At 40.4% G+C, this 26,676-nt stretch overlaps 1 protein-coding gene across 1 annotated transcript; it reads right to left on the minus strand.

The window, feature by feature from the left end:
* Window positions 1–744: 744 nt before the first annotated feature.
* On the minus strand, window positions 745–26,676 carry LURAP1L (leucine rich adaptor protein 1 like). Its single transcript, XM_082497592.1, has 2 exons — window positions 26,265–26,676; window positions 745–1,677 (listed from the first exon to the last, which is right to left on the minus strand). The coding sequence occupies exons 1-2, from the start codon at window positions 26,481–26,483 to the stop codon at window positions 1,303–1,305; spliced, it is 594 nt and encodes a 197-aa protein (XP_082353718.1). The 5' UTR covers window positions 26,484–26,676; the 3' UTR covers window positions 745–1,302.

Here is a 26,676-nt window from a genome sequence, read left to right on the forward strand (position 1 = left end):
TTTATTCTTATTTTGTTTTACTGTAGAAGGATAAAATCTTGTTTCTTTATGATTCTGAAGCAATTAAAAGAAAAATCTGTCTCCTAACCTTCTGCACAAAAGCATGGGCCAGGGGAGTCACAAAGCCAGAGACTTTCCACAAAGCAATTTGTTCCTGGTTTTCTTCCCAGATGCTCCCAATATGAATGACTAGCCATAGCTCTCAACTGTACCACTAGGCACAGAAATGTTAAATCATACTCTTACTTGTAAAACAGGAAACAAAAAGACAGTAGAGCAATGCTTTCTCTCAGTGACAATATTTGGTAAAAACAAAGTAAACATTAAGGAAGAAGGTGTGCATACAAAAGCAAAACAGGACATGCCTTCTAGCATGTTGTCTCCTGTAAACTGTTTCACCAGTGCCCTCTAAATCCCTCAAGATTTCAAGGTAAAAGTTTTCAAGACTTTAAATTATATTTTTAAAATAACTGCTGAGGAATTTTGGCTCAGTATCCAAACTATTACAATTGGATATTTTTAATGTGGGATGCCTCTTTCACTTTTTTACTGATGTAGACTGTGCCTATGAAACAGCAGGTTCAATGAAAATGGAAGCTATGAGCACAAATAGGAAATAAACTCTTATGCAGAGCTTCAAGTATTGGAATGCATCACTGCAAGACATCAATGAAGCCCAGAATTTAAAACCATAATTAGACAAGACGGATGAGAGCATTCAAAAAGAAAGAAACCGCACACAGAAAAGTTTACAATACTTTATATTCCAAGTGAAGACAGCTTAACACAATCAAATATCATTGCTTACAAAAGGAAAATTATTTTGAGGAGGTATTTTCAAGATTCAGATTTAAGGCTTAATAAGCACAGTGTCTTTGGAAAGGCCAAACCTGGTAGTCAAGAAAAATTACGACAACACAGATTTACCAGAAGATATTTTATTGCCAACAAATACAAAACGGTTGCTCTCATTCCCTGATGTCTCATTATAAAGATAAAGCTTTTCCTTCACCACTTTTAAAGACCTGTAAATACAGGATTGTAAAATAGTAAAACAAAAAAAAAAAAAAAAAGAAAAATTGTGACAATAAATTAAGAAAAAGAAAAGATAAGGAGGAGGAAAGTATAACCCACCAAGGAGAAAATGTATTAGAAGTAAAAGAAAAGTTATGAAGTGGAATCAAAGTATCATATTATGTTTTCCTTCCAAGAGAAGTTTGGGGTGTTTGCACACGAAATAAAATAGCAGCAAAGAAAAAGGGTAAGTACGAGTGCATTTGTGTCCCACTGGAACTTTTTTTGTTAGCCAAAGCAGTAGTACTCATCAGAATCAATTTTGGGATGCTTATGCAGAGGCTGTGAGTCCTCCATAATAGAAGAATCGCTGAACTGGTCCATATCTGAAGGGGTTTGGTGACCAGGGACATCATCCACTAAGGTGTCCAAGTAACTCCCCACTGATATTCCATCCAGCCCATCACTACAGTCTTGTAAACTGTTACAGCTGCCGTGGAGGGATATCTCCTGACTTTCCAGCAAGCTACACAGGCTGCCGCTCAAACTGCTACCTCTGCTAGCAATGGCCTTCTCTTCAATCATCCACTTGATTGATTCAATACTTTCATTGATGATGAGTAGCTGGCGCATAAGCTTCACATCAGTGGCTCGGAGATTAACCTACGAGGCAAAAGTGATTAAAAACATTACTCATTTTCTTCAAAATCAAACTCTAAATAGCAAGCTGGAGGCAATGAATGGGTTAAAAAACCCACACAAACAATCCACCTTTCACATCTAGGACAAATATATTTAAATAATTAGTAAATAAAAAAAAAGAAAAGTTAAAGTATTGCTATACTAATACTTTCAATGAAGTTCAAGTGGTAACCTGATTAAGCTACATAAGCAGTCCATTAACAGGAATGATAGTAAATGACAAGACTTGTACATACACTAGTACAATGTTATTTTGATGAGAAAGACAGCTGCTATGACAACTTTTGGGCATAGCTTTTCATTATTCAGAGAAGCAAGACACAAGCCCACTTCCATTTACAATTACTGTAAACTCCGTAGAAGATCCAGGCAGCTTAAGATTCACTCCAAATTATCCTTATTATGGCTACTTGGGTAACCTAAAATTTTCAGATGTGCAACATTTGGAAAAAGGCTTATGGACTTTCAACTTTTATTCACACTACACCTGAGTTTATGTTGTAAGCTGCTTTATAAATGTCTGAGAATTGAATAGTGAACTTAGTGAAATTGTAAATTTAAAAATATTTAAACGCATATTAGATGAAGGTGATGAGTTCATAGTCAACCACTTATTATAGATTAACATAAAGAGCAACAATTTGCAAAAAATAACTAAATAAAAAATGCACATCAAGCACAAAGTGTTATTTTCCAACTTAGCTGTGGTGGCTGATGTATTCACACAGAAGAGTTAACGGTAAAGCACAGTGGAATATTACAGTGCTGCATTTTGCAGATATACTTAAGTTAACTGACTTCATGTTTTCCTGAGAAGGCAGTCTGACTAATGGGTTTGACCATAATATCAAGTGTGGAGAACCAGAAGCTACTTCTATCCATACTGTGAGAGATAATGCTTGTTTGTGACCTAATCAACTCTCCAGCCCTTTCCAACAGTGCCTCACCACTACTAAATGTTTGACATCACAACAGACACGCTTCCAGTCTCATCACTTCCCCAGTTAAGACCTCTACCTAGATGAATTTCTGCCATAGTGCCAACATAGGGCATACATGCTTAAAACCACTGAAAAAAAGATGTCAGTCATTTCAGATTAACTCATAGCAATACATGTCTAGCGTGTAATTTGTGTCATATTTTATCACATGTTCTTATATCTTTTACTTGTACTAATCAAGCATACTAAATGCAGATATGTCATTGTTTTAATGCATACATTTGGAAAATACTTTGTATATAATTTGAGTGTCCATCTCTACAGAAAAATGTCTGCCATTATGTCTGATATATGCACATATATTACATGCTTTTCCTTCATATGGCACTAACATCTTAACTTTCAGGTTATTAATTAAAAAAATATAATACATTATATTGAAAATTTGAATGTTTTCACCCCATTGAGAAATAAGGAAGAAAACATGTAAGATCCGTTACGCCAGACAATAGACTGACAATATGCTATTCTCCAAGTCCACAATTATTTTACAGAAATATAGCACCTGTATTGTTCATCCACAATGGACTGGAATGGAATCAGTATTCTCAGGAAGCAAAGACTGTATCTTGTTTTGCCAAATGTACAATCTAGACATGGTCCTTTCCATATTCAGATGCCATCTTCCTGATATCCTAAATTACACTGACCTGGTACAGTTGTTCAAAAAGTTATTTTAATGTATTTTCATTCTGTTAGATACTGCAGAAGATTGTACTGCTATGGCTCGGATGCTTCATAGCAGCCAGTATGGTGCCGTGGTCTATATCTGTGACTAAAACAGTGTTGATAGCATACCAGTGTTTCAGCTGTCACCGAACAGTGATTGCATAGCATCAATGCCTTTGCTGTTTTTCACTCTAGACCCTCAGCAAGTAGGCTGGGGCTGGGAAAGATGTTTGGAGGGGACAGAGCTGGGACAGTTGACTAGAACTGACCAAAGGGGTATTCCTTGCCATAAAATGTTGTGCTTGGCAATAAGACCCATGTGTTTGGATTTTCCGACGCAGCCATTGCTGGGGGACTGGCTGGGCATCTGCTCTACTGGTGGGAGAACATGAGTGACTGACTTTGCATCACTTGTTTGTTTGTTTGTTCATTTTTTCTTTCCTTCACTTATTAGACTGTCTTTATTATAACACATTACTTTTCTTCTTTTGTTCTTCCAATTCTCTCCCTCATCCCACTGGAGGGGTAGAGGGCAGCTGGTGGGTGCTTAGTTACTGGCCAGGTTCAACCCCCACACAAAGACATTTCAAGCTTCGCTAGTAACAGACTGTCTATGTAACTCTCATATGTATTCCCAGTCTCCTTCCCCAATCCACAGAATGACTTCTGAATTATCCTCGATCCAGTATCACAGGATTTAACATAGTACTAACCTGGTACTGTGCAAAATAGCTTTACTAATCACAGTTGTAACAATACTGCCCATCTATCATTGTTTCAGATGTGAGGTTCTGAAAACAGATTGACCATTTTGTAGCTCTCCTGCTCAAGACCATTCCTCTACTCCTACCCATAAATCACTATAAACCATTTGCTCAGCAACTAGGCTGTCATGAAAGCAGTAAATTACCCAACTTCTCAAATGCAACTACAGACTTCAGCAACTCGCTGAATATAAGCAAGCTTGGAGACAGCAAATTTCCCAAGAGGCTGATTAAGGAAAGGTTTAGCAGAGCTAGCACCAATACGCCTCTAATGAAACAGTCCCTTTTAGACAAAGTAGCGATCTCGTATATTTCAGATTCAGTTCACAGGAAACAATTTTTTGCTCTAAATACACTCACAGCTTCAGCATTTCTGTGGAACAGCCTTACTGGGAGTAATTCTTTGCATTCCTGTGTACTTGAGTCCTCCTCCTCCAAGCTACCATGTCATCCCAACTCTCCCATATCAAGAGTGTGCTTTTCCTAAAGCAAACATTAAAAAAGTAATCCACCAAGTGTCATCTTTCTTTAATATGGCTTACTTCATCATCTGCTTGGTAACACAAAAATGTCACTATGACTTTTCATGCCTCTTATCTGCTTTAGTCCAGACACAATCACATTAGTTTGTACTCACTTATGCAGCTGTAACCCATGTAACTGTTGGAGTAAACGAGTCAGTTCCAAGATGGTTCAGCTAAAGGGACTAAACACAATAAAATCTCATTACGTTTGACAGCTCCATTCCTTATGCACAGTAACAGATGCATTTCAGATACACTCTAAACAGCGTGTATCATAGCTAATGTAGGTATTTCAGAACAGTTTCCACAGCTGCTCTTTGAATTAAAGGTAAAAGCACAGCACCGCCATAGGTTAGGTGAGTGTGAGTATCTCTCAGTCCTCAGCACAAACTTGTGGTCTACAGAGAAAACCATTTGTGACAAGAAAGAAAAACCAAAATTCTAGAGACAGGCTAGGTTTTACATCTTTTTGCCTAGTTTGTATAATCACAATAGTGCAGATCCCCAGGAATGATAGTAAATGTTTAACAATAAACAAACAGTCATGGCAAGAGAAAACAATTAAATTAAAGTGACAGTGAGTATCTTTCAAGTAACACAGTCTGGTAACATAGGTGAGCAGAACAGACAAATTCAGACACAACCAGATCTTCAGTCTGAAAGGGATAAATGGCCTAAACTCCTGTTTGTGCCTCCTTCCCTCTCGTACTGGTTGTTTTAACAAGATATTTTTTCCTTACGCAACTAGCCTTGCTTATGGTCTTCCATAATAACATGTGCAACATTGTCACAATCTATTCAAGAGAATCTACGTATACACAAAGATATGGACATCTGTGTATATGTATGTATACACATTTATATCCAAATATGCATATCATTTTTATATATATAGTGGTTTTAAAAAAGGACTTGACTAGATTATTGGTTTTAGAATAAAAGTCTTAATGATCAAGGCTGTTAACAAAGACAATTGTCGCTTCCTGGCAGTCACCCAAAATAGTGCATTAGCTGTCCCTAGCCTGGTCACTTTGCTTTTGGATCAAAGTCACACTTGCACTCTGACTACAGGAAGAATGGATTTGTGTTTTCCTGCTGCATGTTCTGCAGACTTAGCTTCCAGTAGCGTCCAAACACAGTGGGTCCCCTTCCCTTCCAAAAATGACAAAGCTGAAAATTCTGTTTGATACATCCTTTTAATCTGTCAAAGCTGTCTGCAACTCTAGTTCCTTTCTGCTAATCCAAAAGAAAGTAATCTCATTCTCTTAAGATTTCTGGGGTCACATGCTGCTGCTGCTGCTTCTTTTAACTACAGGAAGTCTGCAGGGATATTAATAGTATCCATAAAATGTGGTCTGAGGAAAAGATACTCCTAAATTTAATTAAAAGATATTAGTTTCATTTTTTCCTTAACACCTTTATGATGCGTGCTGTAAAGAGCCCACTGTAAAAGGAAAGGAAATGAGTGAGCATGAGTAACAAGCTACTTCCTTCAAGACAAATCTTTTAGCCAGAGCACAGCAAAACAAGTCACTACAGGACACAAAATCTTAAACTTACAAGTTAATGGATTCAGGGAGTTATTTAAGTCACTCAGCTCAAACACTCTGTTCTGTACAGGATCTCGAGCAGGACTAAAACACTGATCTAGGGTAGGCTACTATGGAATCTTGTGTTTCTAAACCAGGATAATTTTGGACAGATATTCCACAATAAATGGATGTTGGATGGAAAGAGTAGCAAAATATGGTATCTGACTGAAAGCCGTTCAGTGCGTGAACAGTCTTGCAGAAGAGGATTAGCATGTGAAGAAGTTAGATGAAATAGGCACTGGAGCCAATTCCATCTGTTGTTAAACGCTGCCATACTCATCTCTATCGCCCATTTTACAAACAGAATTCCAAACCAGTAGAATCTTTCCATGCCAAACAGGTATGTGTGACCACTACAGTTTAGGAGCATTAATGCTACTGCAGTTTTCCTTTTTCTAGGGTGTGTCAGAGACAGCTTTCCATTTTCCCATTCATTTTCTTCTACTTCCCATGTCATTCAGAATAAACAGCTTTATGGTCACCCAGCTATGCGTACTTCCCTTTCTTATTTTAAAGGCAGATTATCTCAGTTTTCCATGGAATAATGAATTCCATGAATTCATTTGAGATGTAACAGAAAAAAATGTAAAAAATCTAACAACTGATGTCCAGATAATAATCATAGAAGGGTTTAGGTTGGCAGAGACTTTAAAGATCATCTTGTTCCAACCCCCCTCCCATGAGCAGGGATGCCTTCCACTAGACCAGGTTGCTCAAAGTCCCATACAAACTGGCCTTGGATTTTGTTTTGAATAATTTGTTTTGAATTCTGAGAAGCCTCTTTCGTCCAAAACCGAAGCTTACTCCATTTTCTCCTGGTGATACTTTTGCTACTACAAACACTCCGTAGCATTTTGTAAAGTAACTAAGAAACTTAATTCCCCAGGAGAAAGGTCAAAGTGTGAAAAATAAACATTGGTTGGCAATGTTGAATTATTTAAGTCTTATGAAGACACAAATTTAGTAAGCACATATAAAAGGATATAAAACTCATCAATAAAACCTCATCAACCAATCATGTGAGAGAATATATATAATAAGCTAAAAAGACCATAAGCCACCTACTCAAAGTCCAAAATTCAGAATATCTGCATGCAAGCATTATTTACTCGGAGTCACTGAGCTAACATGTTTACAACAGGGATGAGTGTTGTCACAGACATAGGTTTTGTTTATTAGCAACTACCATAAAGCCTGAAGCATACCACTTGAAGGTTAGCAAGCTCAGAATGACATTACAATAGCTTCTCAACAGCAGTGAGTAAAATAAATGCTCTTTTTTTTTTCGATTTAACATGTCTAAAATAAAACCACAAATGATAGATAAGGGACAAATGTCTGCTCCTTAAACACACAGAACGATTAATAGGTTGTGCATGAGCTCTCTCCTACTTTAATTAGTACATAGGCATGTGCATGACTTCAAACTGCTTGCCTACTTCAAAACTGTCCCACTGATTCAGGATGTTTGCATTAGTTTCCTTATATAATTAAGCCACTTTGGGCAATGGTATTTCAGGATCAAAATGAAAAAGCAGAATGCCTTGAGTGACTTCTGAATTTGAACACCATCTTCAGCATCACCTGTCAAAAAGCCAGGGAGCTTTTACGGGACAGAGCATAAGAACACAGGTTTACTATCCTTAGCTGGAAGGGATCATCTACGCACAGGTGGAACTATAACTGCTTGTGGGAATGCTCTACATCCACTCCACCACAAAGTCAAGTAGCTTGCATTGATTCAGGCGTTACAATAATTCAAGCTAACCCAATCAACCTGACACTGTATGTGAGCTCTCTCATTTCTTCAATTTCTTCATATGCATAAACAATTGAGGTGGTGACCACAGTCTGGCAGAGGTGAGACTGTCAGTGAGTTGAGGTAGTTGCTCCAGTGTTCATCATTATGCCATGTGTGTCTGACTGTGATCCACCACACTGCTTTAGGCAAATTAAACTTCAGTCAACAGTGATATATGTAGATCAACAGCTTTTTGGGTGTCTGGTTTCCTTCGGCATGGACTTGTGTTGTAATGTATTGCTGAAGCATTTTCCCACTTCTTTTCTCATGTTTTTTAGGCTTGTAATTTTCAGTCAACAGGGAGCACAGACAAAAGCTACATATACAAAAGCTAAATTTATGTGACCCATCATTGATTTGTAGTTGCAATTTGCTGATCTAGTTTATTTCTGCAAATTGAGCAAGTTACACTGACCCTTCTCAGCTGCACTCCCATAATGAGTCACAATAAAAGCATTGTGGCAAGCTACAGAAGCAGTCTTGATGGCTGAGTTTTTGCCTTCTTTTGCAAAAGGGATTATTTATACCCTTGTTTCTCTTGAAGACTCCAAAATTGTTAAAACCCTCACAGCAGATTTTTAGGCAGAATTCATTATGACTACTGAAGTCCCAACTGTTCAGAAAGTGAGCAGTCATTAAGTCATCAATTTCTGTCTGCGCCCTTGACCTTGCTAGTTTAAAAAGAAGCCCTAGCCTAGTCATGATCTTGTTGCAACGTGCTGCAGTTCCAGTGCTATCCTGCACCAAATGCTTACGATAAATATTTCTACAGGTCCTTCTGTAAAATTTGGCAGCAACACACCACAGCTTTGTGAACAGCATTTTTTAACTAGGAAGGAGAAAGACAGTGTGATTCGACATCAACCAGAAAAGGATTCTCCTTCTGCAAGCAGGGCTTACCAAACACCCAGTAGCTAAAGCAAGGAAGTGGGCTGGCCAGATTTGAGACACCACCAGAATAACCAGGAGGCAGCACAACTTCATGAGGGAGCAAGTTAGATCAGTAAGCAATGAGTGTAAATAATTTAATGAACAGGTTTCAAGGACATTCCTTGCTAATATATGAACAAAATATTATGCTAGTATGGTTATCATCTGGTATAGGAAATGACAGCACTGGTGATTTACATTTCTCTTACAACACACTATTTTAATATGTTAATTTTATACATACTAATTGATCTCCTTCAGACTTGACAGGAAAATACATACCACCAAGTTATGAAATTCTTTAATTACATTATCTCTGTAATAAAAAAAAAGTGGATGTCAAGGCCTTTTTCCACCTCCCTGAAATGTGCATGATCCTTTCCTGTGGAGTACCTGTGGACAACCTGCCATTTGCATTAATACCTAGTAAAATCTCGATGATTTGGATGAATTATTCACTCAGTAGGGTATAATTTTTAATTTTTTTTTGCCATTATACTGTTTGAGGAACCTTGCATGCCTAAGTGTAACACAGAATTCTCAGGGGGAAAATCTTTTTTTGTTTGTTTGTTTTAGTTTCTTGGCCATGTTTTTATTTTACTGTGAAAAAGAAGAAACAATTTAAATACCTACTAAGATGATGATGATTATCACAGAGAAACATGCTATACATCAGAGAGCAGGCAGAGGGAAAAAAATAAAGGTTATTTAGTTAAGTCCCTATTTTATCACCTCAAGCCCAATAAATAAACTCTTTAAATATAGAAGCAACACAAAATTCAGGGAGAGAAACATCCAGCCTCAGAAGATAAATGAATATAAAAGGAAGGTCCTGATTATTTTAAAACTTAGTTAAATGAGCAGTGAGGAAATGTAGGGGTTGGCAAAGAGCAAAAAGCTTTTAATACTACGGGAAGTTTTTACTGAATGTTTCAAAATATCCCACATTGCTGTCATAAAAGCAGCATCTGACCTTACATATGTATCTAATAGGAGAGAGGTGAAAATGTCCAGAAAAATCCATATTATGGACCCACATATGTTGACAGGCAAGATAATACCCCTGCAAACATTCAGGTCAATACACAGTGGTAACAATTGGCTGTGGGTGTCAGAAAGTGTTACAGCAGATGGATGATCACAGCGTCATTATAACATGTTCTGGACACTAATCATCACACAGGACTGTACGTGTCTTCCCCATCAACATGAGACAGCACAAGAGCTCAGTAGCATATCTAGATTTTTTTTTCATTGGATTTCACTTTCTGTCTTATTTACGCTTGTCTTGACCAAACCATGCTCTAAAAAAACCAAACAACTGGATAAAATATCTGTTAATTTCTGAATTAGGTTTAGTTAATGAGCACTCCAGACCTGCTCATCCCTTTAAAATTAATCAGCTTTAATACTGGCACTGTGTAAGTCTACTCAAAAGCATAGAAGTAAAACAAAAGTTTAAAGAGATCATGGGTTTTGCTTACAGGTATATCAAAAGTTTGAAAATGTTGCTTTTACTGAGACAAAAGTGATCCTCACCTCATTATTATTTTTAAAAGGAAAAAAAAAATCAACAAAAAAAACCCAACTTGTTTTATTAAGTCAGAACTGAGACATGGCAATATTACTACTGGAGACAAACCTGATCTTTCTTGAAATTCAAGTCTGCTTTTGCAATACCACTGGAGAGACACATAAGATTAAAAAAAAATTCAAATCTTTGTCTGAATCTCCCCAGAATTCAAAACGAGATTTTGTTTGTAACAATTCTGTGGCCCTGGAGATGGGCCAGATGGTCGTGTTAAAAACATATTTTTAATCTAACAACCAAATCTTCACTAACAGCAAACTCCTGCCCTATTTACTGAAGGTTTATCTGAATAGAATAAAAAGGAACTTCAAGACAGCCTTGTCATTATAAGTGATGACATGTCCTCTTAGAACTACTTTACTAGAGTTAGAAAGTGATGTGCTGATCACTGTTTTTTTTTTTTTTCTATGAAAAAGTTATGAACATCATGTTTTAGTGCTAAATTTTTTCAAACTTAATGAATAAAAGTAAGTCAACATCTCATCAAATAACGTTTGGGTTTTTTTTTCCTTAAGCTTAATCTGTGCACTATTCGAACTTGCGTGTCTTTCAGATTCAGCCTTATTTTTTCTTTTAAATGAAAAACTTCATCCAAATCTCCCCATTAGTGTAATCACCATCCTGCTAAAATATGGTTCATACACAGGCTTTGTGCCACCTGAATGTACTAGCAAATTTGAGATCTTTCAAATAAAATGAAGCAAAGTTGCCTATTTTGAGTCTTTCCATCAAAAATACCCTTCCAAACTTCCAGATATTTATAAATTGTTAACTACTTTAGTTCTTTCTTGCCCACTACAAAAGTATCAAACAGCTAGCAGCCAACCTGCATCTGGGGTCTCCAAGTTAAAGAGCTGGAAGCAAACAAGAGGCTAGAACCATTTTTAGCAAGCTGAAGTGCTGAATTTGGCCAACACAACTAGCCAAGCAGGCTGCTGCAGGCTATACCAGCTGCAGCTTTTGAGCCCTCTTGGCTTAAAAAGCCAAGAGACTCTTTGGCTCCTACAGAAAACAATGCAGTAGTCCATTCTGGAGGTCAAAAGGCATGATTACCTGGGTAATAAAGTAAAAGCAGGTATTAAAAATTAAATAAATAGAAATCCTATGCTTCTAGCCAACGACATCTCATGACAAAGTAGCAGCAGTAATCATAGTCATGAACTACGAACTTCAGGACAAGAACAGTCACTGTAGCTACTAGTCTTTCCATATTACTTGATCCCTCCTCTGAACAAGAACTATCATCCACACCATGTGGTGCAAACCTCAGTTTCTCCTACACCACTCTAGCTCACATCATATTGCTCTTTTCATACCTAAACCTGCTCTTAGCAAAGATTTCTACATAGTAGACTACTGAGGCAGCATAGTTTAATCCTAGTTCAGCAAAGAATATTAATCATATCTATCAATGTAGTTACCAAAGGTATAAGAAGAGCAGGAAGGAATCAAGCTCATTGGTTACATTCACCATTTCCCCTTCTACTGAGGAAAAACTAGACAGTTGCGAAGCAGAAATAAGGTGCGAGACTTGCACTAGATGGCCAGGAAAAGACAAATATGGCCTTTGCCAATAATCAAGTGTGACCTGGGAAATGAGAAAACTAGACAAGGAAAGCTCGGACACAACAGAGTTGGTTCTATTTGAAAAGGGCTGGTTAGGGCTCTTCTGAAGTAATTTTGTCATTAAACTTCAACAGAATACAAATTAATAACAATTAAGGAAAGAAAAGTCAAAAGCTTAAACAACATATTGTTGTTCGGGTTGCATTTCTTTTTCCTCTGAAATGCGAGGACTGCTGCTGTGCACTGGTGAATTCATAACCAGCAATATGAATACGATGGTCACTGTGAGCTACCTCATCTGCCTATGGGGAAAACAGCAACTGTGCCTCCACTCCATTGCTCCCGTCACAGCAACTAAAGGTAGGTGCTAATGAAGGATAAGTAAATTCCATGAGCATTTGAAGTTGAAGAAAATTACTGTTGCTTTGGCATGCTAGTAGTACTGCTCTTCTCTTGCAAAGACGCTTTCTCCATTACTGTTGCAGGATTTAGTTTTCTCCTACAAACCCTGTAAGACTAGGAACCTGCCACAGGCCACCACTCGAGAATGAAACATTTCAGTGTACAGCAAAATTCTCCTACAACGTATGGATAGCCCATTAACAGTTACAGTGGTTGAAATGGCCTTGTAAAGGCAAAATGCACTTGCAGTCACAGATCAGGCAAACTCCTCTAAAAATTATTACTCTGGCTTCATGTTCACTCCTCTCATAACTGTATAGTTTTGAGAACTAGAACAACAGTATAAAGTCAGAGTTTACAAAGACTCCTAGAATGACTTAAAATCATAGAATGGCTTAGGTTAGAAGGGACTTTAAAGATCATCTATTTCTAACTCCCCTGCCATGGGCAGGGGCAGCTTACACTAGACCAGGCTGCTCAAAGCCCCACCCAACCTGGACTTGAACATTGCCCAGGGTAGGGCCTCCACAACTTCTCTGGGCAATCTGTTCCAGTATCTCACAACCTTCACAATAAAGAATTTCTTCCTAATATCTAATCTAAATCTACCCTTTTTCAGTTTAAAAACATTACCCCTCATCCTATCACAACACTCCCTGATAAAGAGTCCCTCCCCATCTTTCCTGTAGGCCCCCTTTAGGTACTGAAAGGCTGCTGTAAGGTCTCCCCAGAGCCTTCTCTTTTTCAGGCTGAACAACCCCAATTCTCTCAGCCTGTCCTCATAGGAGAAATGCTCCAGCCCTCTGATTGTCTTCATGGCCCTCCTCTGGACTCACTCCAACAGGTCCATGTTCTTCTTATGTTGGGGGCTCCAGAGCTGGATGCAGTACTCCAGGTGGGGTCTCACGAGAGTGGAGTAAGGGGGCAGAATCACCTCCCTTGACCTGCTAGCCAACTTCTTGAAGTTGTCATGGTTTTGTGCAGACCTATCCAAATTCTGTTAGTCAGAAAAACCTTCCTGCCTGTGGAAAGGATTCATCAGTATCAAACTACATAAAAACACTACCTCATTGCCACTGTTCATCCTGTACTTCACTCTAAACACACATCCTTTGGTTTTGCTCAACAGAGAAAACAGTATTAGCAGCCAAACTTAGAGAACAAATTCAGGCTTGCGATGCAGCTGGAACAGGCCTTCTCCATGCACCCTTCCAAACTTACGTGTTAGTTTTATCCCAGGAAGGGTGCTAGATACTCAGTATTTTTCTGAAGAGGTGGCAAACCAATGCAGATCCTATTTCTGCTTACAGAGAAATGCTTCACAGTTTCCTCCTTGCTGTCAGGACTGAATTTCCTAATCATTTATAATTATGGGAAGGGTCAAGGTCAGAATCTGAAGTTTTGCAAATTAAAAACCTTTTCAGCAAACACTCAGTATTGAGTCATGTGCAATGTTTACTGTGTCTTACAAGCACTTAGATATCTGAGTTACAAAAAGCAGTGAAACCATGTCAAATACAACATTTCTTTAAACCAGTGGAGATTCTGTAGGAAGACAGAAAAAAATAATACTCAGAAAAATGCAAAGCAAAAGAGCTGTTCCACCTTTGTTTCTGCCTTGGGGTAAAAATGTGGGAGCCTGGAAACACTGAACACATTTGTTACATTATAATTCTTGGATGTATGCTTCCTTCTGTATCTAGAGAGAGGTAGGTTTCATGGCCAAAGCAGCAATGCAGTAAAATGACTCTCCTTCTGGAGGCATTTTAGTCATGAATACAGCTGGTACCTAACAACAGTGAACAAAATTACAAATTAAGCCAGTAAAGTGTTTATAAAATCTGAAACTCCCAGTAGTTAAATAGAAATTTAGCATTGCTTTACAGCGCTAAATGCTTTCACTTCACCTGGCACTGCACCCAGCAGGGCAATACAACATTGCCAGTAGTTTATTTTACAGTATGGCAAATGAAACATTCAGATAACTTCTCCTAGCAGTTTAGCTACTTTGTGTTTCCTGTTAATTAACAAATGTGCCATACTATTCCCTTGACAAAACATAATACTTATGAAATACTTGTGGGGAGGCACTTTTTACAAGGGCATGTAGTGATAGGATGAGGGGTAATGCCTTTAAACTGAAAGAGGGCAGATTTAGATTACATATTAGGAAGAAATTTTTCACTCTGAAGGTGGTAAGGCACTGGAACAGGTTGCCCGGAGAAGCTGTGGATGCTCCATCCCTGGAGGTGTTTAAGGCCAGGCTGAATGGGGCTTTGAGCAACCTGGTCTACTGGGAGGCGTCCCTGCCATAGGCAGGGGGGTTGGAACTAGATAATCTTCAAGGTCCCTTCCAACCTAAACCATTCCATGATTCTATGAAATGCCAGGCTGGTGGGGAGGGAGGAGAAGGATTGGACTGTTGAGAGCAGGGTTTGCATAGCTGTGCCAGTATTGATCTTCTCCATGTTTATGGAAGCTCTGGGAGAGATTGCATATTCTGACAAAATAGAGTAGCAAACTTTAACACCTGACATATATATACTTTCTATTCTCCTCCCCTTATCTCCTTTATGGAAGGAGGAAAACATCCTTTGAAGCAACTTCGAGGGCAGAATCCTCAGACACATTTTATTCCACACAATCATCTGCACACCCAACAGGGTATTTCTGAAATAACTGACCATCTGAATATGCTTCAAGATCTGAAAAAAAAAAATGGAGCCGTGTTATTTATACCTTTCAAAACTGTACTAGAAGGTGCCTTACAGACCCTCTGGATGTATTTTGGTCACTTACTTTGGTCACTTTCCTGACTAGGGTTCCTTCCAGTTAGTTATGAACACTTCCCCGACACAGTCAAGCATCTCTTGAAGCTTGCAAACTGCTCAGGTATGTGGCTGAACAGCTTTTCAGAACTCATTGAAGAAAACATCTCAGGATGTACCTAGTGGGCCCACTGGTCACTTTGGACACAACCCGGCTCTCACTAGAGACTAAGACGGATATTAATCTGTAAATGACTGATGATAAAGAGAAAGCAGGTTAAAAGCTGTGAAAAAGAAGGAAGATTACTTCAATATATAGTTACAATCTTTCTACAAACCACATCCTCCAATAATGGTTACTTTACAAAACAGAGTCTAGACATGTTGCAGGCACAATCCTTAGTGATGTTTTAATTTGACAGAAGTCACTACATAGCTGTGAATTCAACAACTACCAAATTAAGTATCCTAGTCAGACACCCATCTACAGGAAAACAAATAGCAATACCATGCAATTACAATACAACTGATTCAATGGACGCATTTGTACCTGAAAAATTTGGTGGCTTCTACAATGGTGTTTAATTGTTGGTGGATAAGGGGAGAGCAACAGACATCATCTACCTGGACTTGTGCAAAGCATTCGACACTGTCCCACATGACGTCCTGGTCTCTAAATTGGAGAGACATGGATTTGACCAATGGACCACTCGGTGGATAAGGAACTGGCTGGATGGTCACACGCAGAGTTGCGGTCAACGGCTCCATGTCCAAGTAGCAAGCACTGACAAGTGGTGTTCCTCAAGGGTTGGTACTGGGACCGGTAGTATTTAACATCTTTGTTGGCGATTTGGACAGTAGGACTGAGTGCACCCTCAGTAAGTTTGCTGACAACACCAAGCTGTGTGGAGTGGTTGACACGCTGGTGAGAAGGGATACCATCCAGAGGCACCTGGACAGGCTGAAGAGGTGGGCCTTTGAAAACCTCATGAAGTTTAACAAGGCCAAGTGCAAGGTCCTACATATGAGCAGGGGCAATCCCAACCACAAATACAGGCTGGGCGGAGAATGGATTGAAAGCAGCCCTGAGGAGAAGGACTTTGGGGGGTTGGTTGATGAGAAGCTCAACATGAGCCGGCAATGTGTGCTCACATCCCAAAAGGCCAACCGTATCCTGGGCTGCAACAAAAGAAGCGTGGCCAGCAGGCCAAGGGAGGTGATTCTGCCCCTCTACTCTGCTTTCATGAGACCTGACCTGGAATATTGCGTCCAGCTCTGAGGCCCTCAACATAAGAAGGACATGGACGTGTTGGAGCTGGTCCAGAGGAGAGCTGGAGGACCTCTCCTATGAAGAAAGGTTGAGAGAGTTTGGGTTGTTCAGCCGAAGAAGACTCCGAGGAGACCTTATAGTGGCCTTCCAGTATCTGAAGGGCGCCCACGAGAAAGCTGGAGAGGGACATTTTACAAGACATGTAATGATAGGACAAGGGGTAATGGTTTCAGACTGGAAGAGGGTAGATTCAGAATAGATATCAGGAAGAAATTTGTCACTCTGAGGATGGTGAGACACTGGAACAGGTTGCCCAAAGAAGTTCTGGAGGCCCCACCCTGGGCAGTGTTCAAGCCCAGGTTGGGTGGGGCTTTGAGCAGCCTGGTCTAGTGGAAGCTGTCCCTGCCCATGGCACAGGGGTTGGAACCAGATGATCTTTAAGGTCTCTTCCTACCTAAACCATTCTCTGATTCTATGATTCAATATAAAAATATGGTCTCTGTCATTCCAGCTCTGGAGTCCCCGACATAAAAAGGACATGGACCTGCTGGAATGTGTCCAGAGGAGAGCCACGAGGATGATCCCAGGGCTGAAGCACCTCTCCTATGAGGAAAGACTGAGAGAGTTGGGGCTGTTCAGCCTGGAGAAGAGAAGGCTCCAGGGAGATCTTATTGCGGCCTTCCAGTACCTAACGGAGGCCTACAGGAGAGCTGGGGAAGGACTTTTTACAGGAGCATGTAGCGATAGGATGAGGGGGAATGGCTTTAAACTAGAAGAGGTTTAGATTGAACATTAGGAAGAAGTTTTTCACTTTGAGGGTGGTAAGGCACTGGAACAGGTTGCCCAGAGAGGTCGTTGAGGCCCCATCCCTGGAAGTGTTCAAGGGCAGGCTGGACATGGCCTTGGGCAACCTGGTCTAGTAAGATGCGTCCCTGTCTATGGCAGGGGGGTTGGAACTCGATGATCTTCAAGGTCCTTTCCAACCTAAACCATTCTATGATTCTATGATTCCAGGTTTTACTCCTAGTATAGCTACAGCTTTCTACAGACTCACAGTAAGAGCATACCAAGGGATACCAAGGCCATTTGTATACTCACATGGCTCTGTGCATCATGGTACAGAGTAAAATTAAGAGCAGAAAGCAACTTACCCTCGGGGTAAGGCTTACTACTTTATAATCAGCGTTACTACGATGAGCTCAGGCGCAAAAGGTTTCCCAGCTAGATCTGGTTTGTAGCCATTCAGCTGATAAAGAAAGAGCTCCTCACAGTCATATCCTTAACTGCAAAGTACAGATATGCAGGAATGTTTTATCGCCTACATTAAAGAAACATCACTATTTTAATAATTAATCTCCTTCTTGGCTTTTATAGCAGTCATATATTTCAGAAGAAATATTTCAACCTCTTCCTTAAGCTCTGTAGCAGTCACTCCTATCCAGTTCTCTCTCCAATTCTTCTCCAGTCCTTGAACAACTTCTCCCATCTGCCACAAAAAAATTAGTATTTTTCTTAAGTGGCTGAAAAGACCAAGATTCACAGGTATAAAATTCTTAGTGCTATGATTCCCTTTTGGCATTAACTGAAGTTATCCAATGACAAGGATGATATTTCAAAACTATCCTTGAAAACAACTACAGTATGTACAAGGCTACAAGACAGCAAGCCAGAACAGCTTAAGTGACCAAAATACATCCAGATTTTCCTAACAAGGACACCAGACATATGAAAATCTTACAGAGTTTGGGGTTGCTTTGTTTTTCCCTCCTCCCTGTCCCCCTCTAAGCATTCAGTAAACCAGTTGGCCAAAACTAGGTAAGCTTGCTTTTCAGAACTGCTGTATTGACGGAGACCTTTACACGTTTCAGTCCAAATTCAAGCTTCTCCTGCCTCCTACTTTACTTGCTTTGAACAGCTCCAATTAACAGTTTCTTCAGCTTTGTAATTAATGTAACAGCTTTCTGACAAGCCAGCAAAAAGCCATTTTTGTTGCAGTTATTTTAGAGTAATATTTGGTCAAGCTACTTCTGAGTTATCACAGCTTATAAAAGTCATCACTTTCCTATATATCTACAGTACCGAAGGTCTGCATTCACAAAAAACATGCTGAAGTTTCAAGCACTGCCTGTTACCTGTATTTCAGTGAGAATTTAAAAATATCTATACAGAAGATTACAGACTGCATAGCAGACAGATGCTCTGATGTGAGCTGGCCTTAGCACTGTTATCCAAATAGTTGCAGATTCTCAAATTAAGAAACTACATCATACACTGATGCTGTCTCAGGCTCCAGTTGCCCTCCTAGATACCAGCTCCCATTCCACACCAGTAAGGATAAGTGGGTGGTTGAAGCCAAAATTCAACATAGGGAACAACTGGCACGAAGGCAAAAAGTAATCCACCACGGATAAACGCTTATAACTAACATCCCCGCTTATGAGAGTGAGGGCTGGAAAACAAAGCCTACAAGTCTGCCTTCATAACAAAAAAGTTCCCCTTTTATTATGAGATTGCCTATAATGTTCTATTCAGAGCTCTTAATCTTTACAAACAGTGATCTGAGAACCATCTTACATGTGAGATGCCCAGCTGCCATGGTTATAAATGCAGGTGAAAATCCAAGAAAAACTCCACTCAATTGAACTCAATTCCAATTGCTTTTCAACAGCTCAGATCTTGTAACTTCATCCCCATTTGTTCCAGATTCCAGTTTCCAGCCTCTCTTCCAGGACATGGATGGAAATGAAATACGTAGGAAATGAACATGTCCACTGTGGAAAGTTTACTAGGTGTTCAGCTTGAAGGCAGAGAACAGACAGAGTATCTTATAACCTTTACAAAATTGAATTGAAAATGTATTCTTTCACTATTTACTGTTAGGGGAAAAAAAAAGTATGGAGGAATAGAAAGGCACTTGTTGGCTATCACCTCTGCTCAATATATGTATTTGGTATTGTGCATTTCAAGTTTTTCCTGCTCACATGCAAAATGTACTTTTTAATTACTGTTAGTCATGAGTATCTACAAAAAACAAAGTATCCACACAAAATGATGATGATCAAAGGGCTGGAGAACCTGCCTTATGATGAAAGACTGAAGGAGTTAGGCTTTTTCTTCCTGGAGAATAAAAGTCTTGGAGGGGACCTCATCACAGTATTCCAGTACTTAAAGGCCTGCTACAAAGAGGACAGAGGCTCTCCCTTCACAAGCAGCCATGTGGAGAAGACAAGAGGCAGGAGGGACTTCATCTTGATATTAGAAATATTTTTTTTTTACAGTAAGGACAATCAGTCACTGGAACAGCCTCCCCAGGGGCATGGTGGAGTCCCCATTGCAGGTTTTCAAGATGCGACTGGACGGGGTGCTCAATAATCTCATCCAGGCTCCCTTTCCTGTGAAAGGTTCAACCAGATGAATCTTTTGAGATCCCTTTCAGCCTGGGCTATTCTACGAAAATCATGCTGTTTTGCTGATTTCATCAGAAAGCTTGTAATTTGTTAACAGCTATTATAAGTCACTTAAACTACAGAGTTCTGGGCAGATGGGGTTTAGTCTTCATGTCTTTCATTAAAAATTGTCATCAAAGCCACAATGCTTCCTCTACCCTTGCAACAAAGTAATCAGGAAAGAAACATCATGAAATGATAATATATATTCTTTGAAATAAGGACTGGCAAAAGCGTCACTATACATGGGCAGTCTAACTGATGTCTCGAGTGAAGTATCCCTGACACCGCTGTGACGATCCATACACAAGACAGAAGCACGTGTACAGTAGTACTTCACACTGACGCTGCTAGGTAAGGTATCAGCAATGTTTCACAGGCTCTTGGTCAAGCAGTAGCCGACAATGTAAGCACATATTCACCTGTGCTTCCTGGGGACTTAAACCCTTCAGCAGCTGCTATAGCTGAATGAGAACGGCCATAAGCACTGGCAGAGAGCAACATGCAGATGTTCCACCATTCAAAACCTTTTGCCAGGCACTGGGTGAGATTTGCCAGTCAAAAGATATGTTTAAATATGCATTAATTTAAAGAACCTTGCTCACCTCATCCTTCCAAAGATGGTCTGAAAAGATGGAAAACCTGGCATAGTTCTGGTAGTATAATCAGGTTGCAATTTTTTCTTGCTAGATTTGATAATTTTCCCGAAGGATCAATCTACAAACCCCTTTAACCCGAGTATCCTGATCCCTGTACACTGCCCAATCTGCCTTACATGTAAAAATTACAAACTCCTCTACCACATCATGCAAATCAGAGGGTATGAAGGAGAGAACTCGTTAGCAAGATCCAAGATTACCAGCTTTTTCAGTGAACTTCAGGAGGTCTTGGGAAAATAAGTTCATTTCTATTGCTGTATACTTTCTTTCTACTTCTAAGAAGAGCTTCACTGTAGGGATTCACTGAATAACTGCTCACTAAAACACCAAGGTTAATCAAAACCTCCTACACAGGCTTGAGGCTTAGCCACTAGTAATTTTACATTTAAGATTTTATCTTCAATCAAGTTTTTAAGCAAAAATTCCAGTTAATCTAATAGAAAACCAGCATCTGATACATAGCTTTGCGCTGCTGACTAGACACACCGAACCAGATCTTGGCTTCAATTAAGTCAATTGATGTTATCATACAAAACAGTGAATGTAGCAGCCTGTACTACAGTGTGTGTTAGAGATGTTTCAAGTCACAGTTGTTGACTTTTTTAAAAAGGTCTTTTAAAGAAACTAATAAAGGCAGACCCCCCACAACTGTGGATCTAATAAATCTAAGCAAATCTGAAGTTGTTCAAACTCTTAAGAGCTGGTAGAATAGAGTTACAGCAGCTCTGCCCTCCAACCTACACCTGCATTTACATGCTAAGGATATGTTAAAAAAGAAAAGAAAATAAAAGAGTAAGAGAAGGACTGGCATCATAATGATCATATCTGCCTTAATTCCAATCAGTTAAAAGTACTTTTACTGATGCTTAATTTTGTCAGGGCTCCATGTTAATTAGGCTTTTAAAAATAGTTATACTAAAATAGAACTAGGAGAGCAAAGGGGGAGAAGACTCAACTAATGGGAAAGCACAGGAATATGCCTCTATCTCAAATAGCTTTAGCTTAAATATGACATGCTCAGCTTCTTGGCAAGAGGATTGTTTCCATTTCTTCATCCCTTCACCCTAAAAACTACTGCACTCAGAATGCCCAGTTTGGCCTTCAAATATTAAAATTTAGTAATTAACAAGTAACTATTAAGAATATTGATAATAACTGTTAAAATAATAACTAATAATTAAATATTTTTAAAAAATGATCCTCAACAGTGTTCACTGGAAGGAATCTCATCTACAAGTGCCAGCACTGTCATTTACCCCTCACTTCCAAGACACAGTTTACCTTCTCTAGTGGAAATATTTTTATGCAAAGCATGCTGTTTTTTTATCACATGTAATGCAGCCTATACTCTGTTTAACTTTTTTAGCTTTCAAAGAGGTAATAAAAAGTTCATTTGGGAAACTTTTGAATGAAAAGAAAGAAAATCCCACACTCTTTTTTTCTTCAGGTGTTAAGGAAAATCTCCCTTTGAGTAACCCCAAAACCTGTGAAGGAGAAATGAGGCTTTTGAAGCAGTATCATTTTAGTTTGCAGAACAAACCTCACTGGTTACTTACAGCAGCGTGTAGCTGTTGAAGTCATATTTATTGAATGGTGACCTCAGGAGCATGGTACACTAGAAACTGGGCTGCAGCTATAAAGGGTTATTATTAATCCCCCAAGGGAAGATTCTGACTAAAATACCACAGGAGGAAAGAGTTTAACATTAACATTGTGACAAATTTCATGCTGAATCAAGGGCACATCAGCTAGTAGGAGGGACTCATCACATCCTAGGCTGACCAGAGCACAGCGTTTTGACCCACACTGGCAATTACGTCTTGCTTCTCCTGTTACTTGATGGCTTTATGCCTCAAAGGTTTCCAGGACCCAACAGTCTCCATCACGGCATTGGTGGGGAAAACTGAAAGCAAAGAAGGGGAAGAAGGCGTGAACAAGCAGGGCCATGTTTCAAGAAAGATAATCCATGGTGCTTTGTGTGTGATTCCAGTGACTACCAGCAAAATCAGGCTTGAGGGGAAAAGAAACATGCACTAGGCACAGCAAACGGATCTGAAGAGCAAGATGCAAGCCTCAAGGCCTTTAGCAGCAGATGTACAGTTGCCACACACACTCACAGCATTGATCTGTCAGATTCTTTAACTTACAGTCAAAACCAGTGTTTCTGAGACAAATTGTGGTGACATGATAATATGCTTATCTCTTAACATTCCCCTGCAGCAGATGACTCAGGAGAGGTAATCACTTCCACCATTTCATTCATGCTCTTCCAGCCCAAGGACATGGCAACTTGATGAGAGTTCCCAGAGCTTCCACCTCTCCTCCTCAGAAGTATCCAGTCCAACAGATATTGCTACTTTGTCCTGAGGCAAGATAAGCACTAGCTTCTCATAAACAAGACAGATGGAAGAACAGAAGATCAACTTCTTTGGAAGGACACAGTGTGCACTGCCAGGAAAGGAAATGGCCCTTCAGTTTTAAATGAACAAAACCTTCCACCTACTGCCACTCCTGTATGTTTGAATTTACTCCAGTTGCTGGAAGGATTGTATATTGCCTCAGCTAAGGTTTGGTGCCTACTCCTAAGCATTACAAACAGGTTCAGGTATGCTTCCCTTGTCCTTTACTGTCAGGGGCCAAACAATAAGATGTTGGGGGAACATAGAGGTATTTTACAGAAGTTATGAGCTGGGAAGAGACAAGAAAATGTAGGAACAGTAAAATATATCCTTAGCACAGTCAAGAGCTTTGGGATCACCATGCTTTAAACGCAATGATAAGTCAAAACATATTAAGACAGTATCTATGAAATCACTTTGTCAGATTTAGTTGAAATCTGTCAGCACGGGCACAGTCATTGCGACAAACAATAGCTGTGGGAAAGGACAGAAGTTGAGCTGCATAATTGCACAATTTGTATAAACCCAAGTTTAAAACAAAACAAAACGCAGAAAATAGCCACATCTCTCCAAAACATCTTGATTAACAAAAACAAGAACACAAGAAGATAACGAAGACAGTACTGCTCAGCATCAAAGACCAAGATGTGAGCACAGTAACCAGTGTCAAGTTTTTTGTATGTGACTAGAAAAGAAGAGCCTGAATAATCCTACTTTGTAAACACTTACAAAAAGTTTGTCTCAAGTCTGAAGCAAACAAGTAAAAAAAAGCATATACGTGTCTATCCAAAGTTCAGTGAGTGGGCTGCAGAAGCTGCCATCATAGCACAACGAAAAGATAGCTTGATGGGTGACACTTGGTTTTCTAAACTTCTAATCTTTCGATTTCTTGCATCTGTTTACTACTGCAGCAGCTATAAACTACTTTTCTACATGTTTAAAGCCTCTTAGGCCTTGCAGCAAAGCCAAATAATGTTACAAAGAGGTGTGAAATCAGAAGCTAGTTTTGGTTCTGGTTTAGGCATGATGTACAGAAAAAAAAAAAGAGAAAGAAAATTAGAGAGAAACAGTGTGTTTTTACCTGATATTGTTCTTAAATTGATCAAATCTGTACAATATCACAAAGGAAACTGCAGAGGGGAAAGTGACAGATTAAGAACCTAAAGAATCCTGAAGGACAGAGGAAAATCCTTAAGTTGCTAAGAGAGTAGAGAAAACCCCCAGGAAGATAGTGCACTTTCATGTTCTGCATTACAGAAGACAGCTGAGAGCATGAAAAGGATACAGTCAAAGTACCAATACTTCACCTTTCACAAATAGTCATTATATTGGTGGTTTAGTGGGCATATACAGACTAGAAGTCAAATGGGAAGAGGTATGTAAAAGAACTCCCCTTACTTAGCATGAGCAATGAGTTCAGATGTGAAAGTCAGCCAGTCATTAAAGTGATAAAAAACAGGAGAGGTCAGGGATGTTGGGAGTAAAACATGTTCATGCTGAGGGCGGGGAGGAAAAAGAGGGAAGCTGGGTGGCAGGAGGAAGAAGAGGCAAATTGAAGACATGGCTGTGACATGAAACTTGCAAGTGTAAAGTTGGTGAAGTGACCAGCTTGAAAGGAAAAGGTGATGGGGGAAAGTCACTCATCTTTCCCCCCCCTCAATAGGCCTAACTGTCATGACATGTCCACAAAGTCACAATGAGAACTCTGGCTACCTTATTTGTTTCCTTTGCAGTCCGACACCCCTAATAGTTTTACATTATAAACTACTCCACAACCATTGTGCAAGCTTAAAATTAAAAAATAAACATGAGATGTGCTGACAATGTGGAACTTAGTGTTAGAACTGAAATTCACAGTGATCATTACACTGTTTGATTCATGAGGATCTCTTAAATCATATGAAGCCATACAATAGCAAGTGTGATTTATAAATTACCTCTCAAGATGAAGGTCATCATCTTGGCTATTAACTCTTAAGAATATTCTTGATTTCCCTTTTCCCCTAGCAAGCTTATTCTTTAAAAACTCCTACAAACCCATCCATCTTTTGCTTATATATATGTGACAGGGACTGATGGTATGGCATTATACTTGTTCAATTAAGATGAGATTGCTTTGTTTACTGTAAACAGCTGAGTTCCAAGACAGTTGCATAAAGTCACCTCAACAGGTTGCCAGCAAAATCCTCATCCCAACAAGATCAAATTCCACACTGTTTTCAAATAAACTTAGTTAGTGGCAAGAGCTATGGAAAGAACCGCTACCAAAAGCGGTCTTTTGGGACCTCACATAACAATTACAGCCTAATAAAAAAGGAAGCCAATTATGCTTGCACATCTGAAGTGCTCTGCGTTGTCAGAATCGTATCTGTCGAGTGTTCGCAAGTTGCTTGCTCACTTGCTTCCAACAAGTGTTGTTTTGGTTTGCCTCAAAAAAAAAAAAAAAAAAGTAAGTTTTACAGCATCATCAAAATCTAAATTTATTGAGATGGTGACATACAAAGTAGGACAAGCACCTGCATTAAGACAGTAAACAAGTTAGAACTTCTGAACTAAATACAGTACAATCCCATTAGAGACCACTGGCAAAAAAAACACCTCTCAGCCAAATTATAAATAGTTGTTTGTTCACAGGTTACTGTGCATCTTCTGCACAGTCTGTTTGGAACTAAGTCAGTCTCTGAAGACCAACATTCAGAAACTGAGTCAGTGATTATCACTGGCCAAATTTTCAGCCCAAAACCATGCAGTGTCGGGATTTAGTCATCACCAGGAAACAGGTGCGATGCAGAAAACGCGTTTAGGACAGAGAAAGATTAGCACATTATTTCGTTTATTGATAACACCAGCTTTCAGCACTTTTAACGGGCCGACAGAGGGACGGAAACCAACAGCAGGTGACCCGCCACTCGGCCCTCCACGCCGCTGGGCTGGACAACCACCACCTCCTCTTCCTCACCTGGCCGGCACCAGAGGTTGCACCCTCCCTGCTGCCACCCCGGCGAGGGGACGGGCCGGCTGGGGAGAGCCGTCCCCGTCCCCCCCGCCAGGGGAGCGCTGCCCACGGAGGGCCGGTGCCGCCGTGAGGGAGGCGGCGGTGCGGGAGGTTCTGCGAAGGCCGCGAGGGCTGCCCGCAGGGCCCCTCGGCCGGCGCCCGGCTACTCACCATCTCCTGCCTCAGGAGGTGAAGTTTCGTCTCCAGCCTGGCCAGGGCGGCGGCGCGGCGGCGGCGGGGGGGGCCGGGGGCCGCGGCGGAGGCGGCGGCAGCAGCGGTGAGGCGTCCCGGCAGCTCCTCCCCGCGCAACGGCCGCGCCAGGCTCTCGGGCACTTTGCGCCCCAGTTTTTGCTCGACGTCGCGGAGGTCTGGCGGGGCGCCGGGCTCCATGGCTTGCCCCGGAGGGACCTGAGGTGGCGGCGGCGGCACTACCCGCGGCCGCCCGGCCGCTGCAGGGGCGCGGAGGCGCTGTAATCCGCGGCAGCGCCGGGGCCGGCGGGCGAGCCGCGCAGGTGACCCGCCGCAGACATGGGGATTTCCTGGGCCAAGCGGCCTCCCCCCCTCCCGCCCGCCCTTCCCCGGC

This window comes from Vanellus vanellus (genome assembly GCF_965231255.1).
Source record: "Vanellus vanellus genome assembly, chromosome: Z".
NCBI lineage: Eukaryota > Metazoa > Chordata > Aves > Charadriiformes > Charadriidae > Vanellus > Vanellus vanellus.

Coding starts and splice junctions, on each gene's coding strand:
- LURAP1L (XM_082497592.1), bottom strand. CDS start 26,483: ATGGAGCCCGGCGCCCCGCCAGACCTCCGCGACGTCGAGCAAAAACTG. Junction 1,678..26,264: donor ACCTCCTGAGGCAGGAGATG/GTGAGTAGCCGG, acceptor TTTGCCTCGTAG/GTTAATCTCCGAGCCACTGA.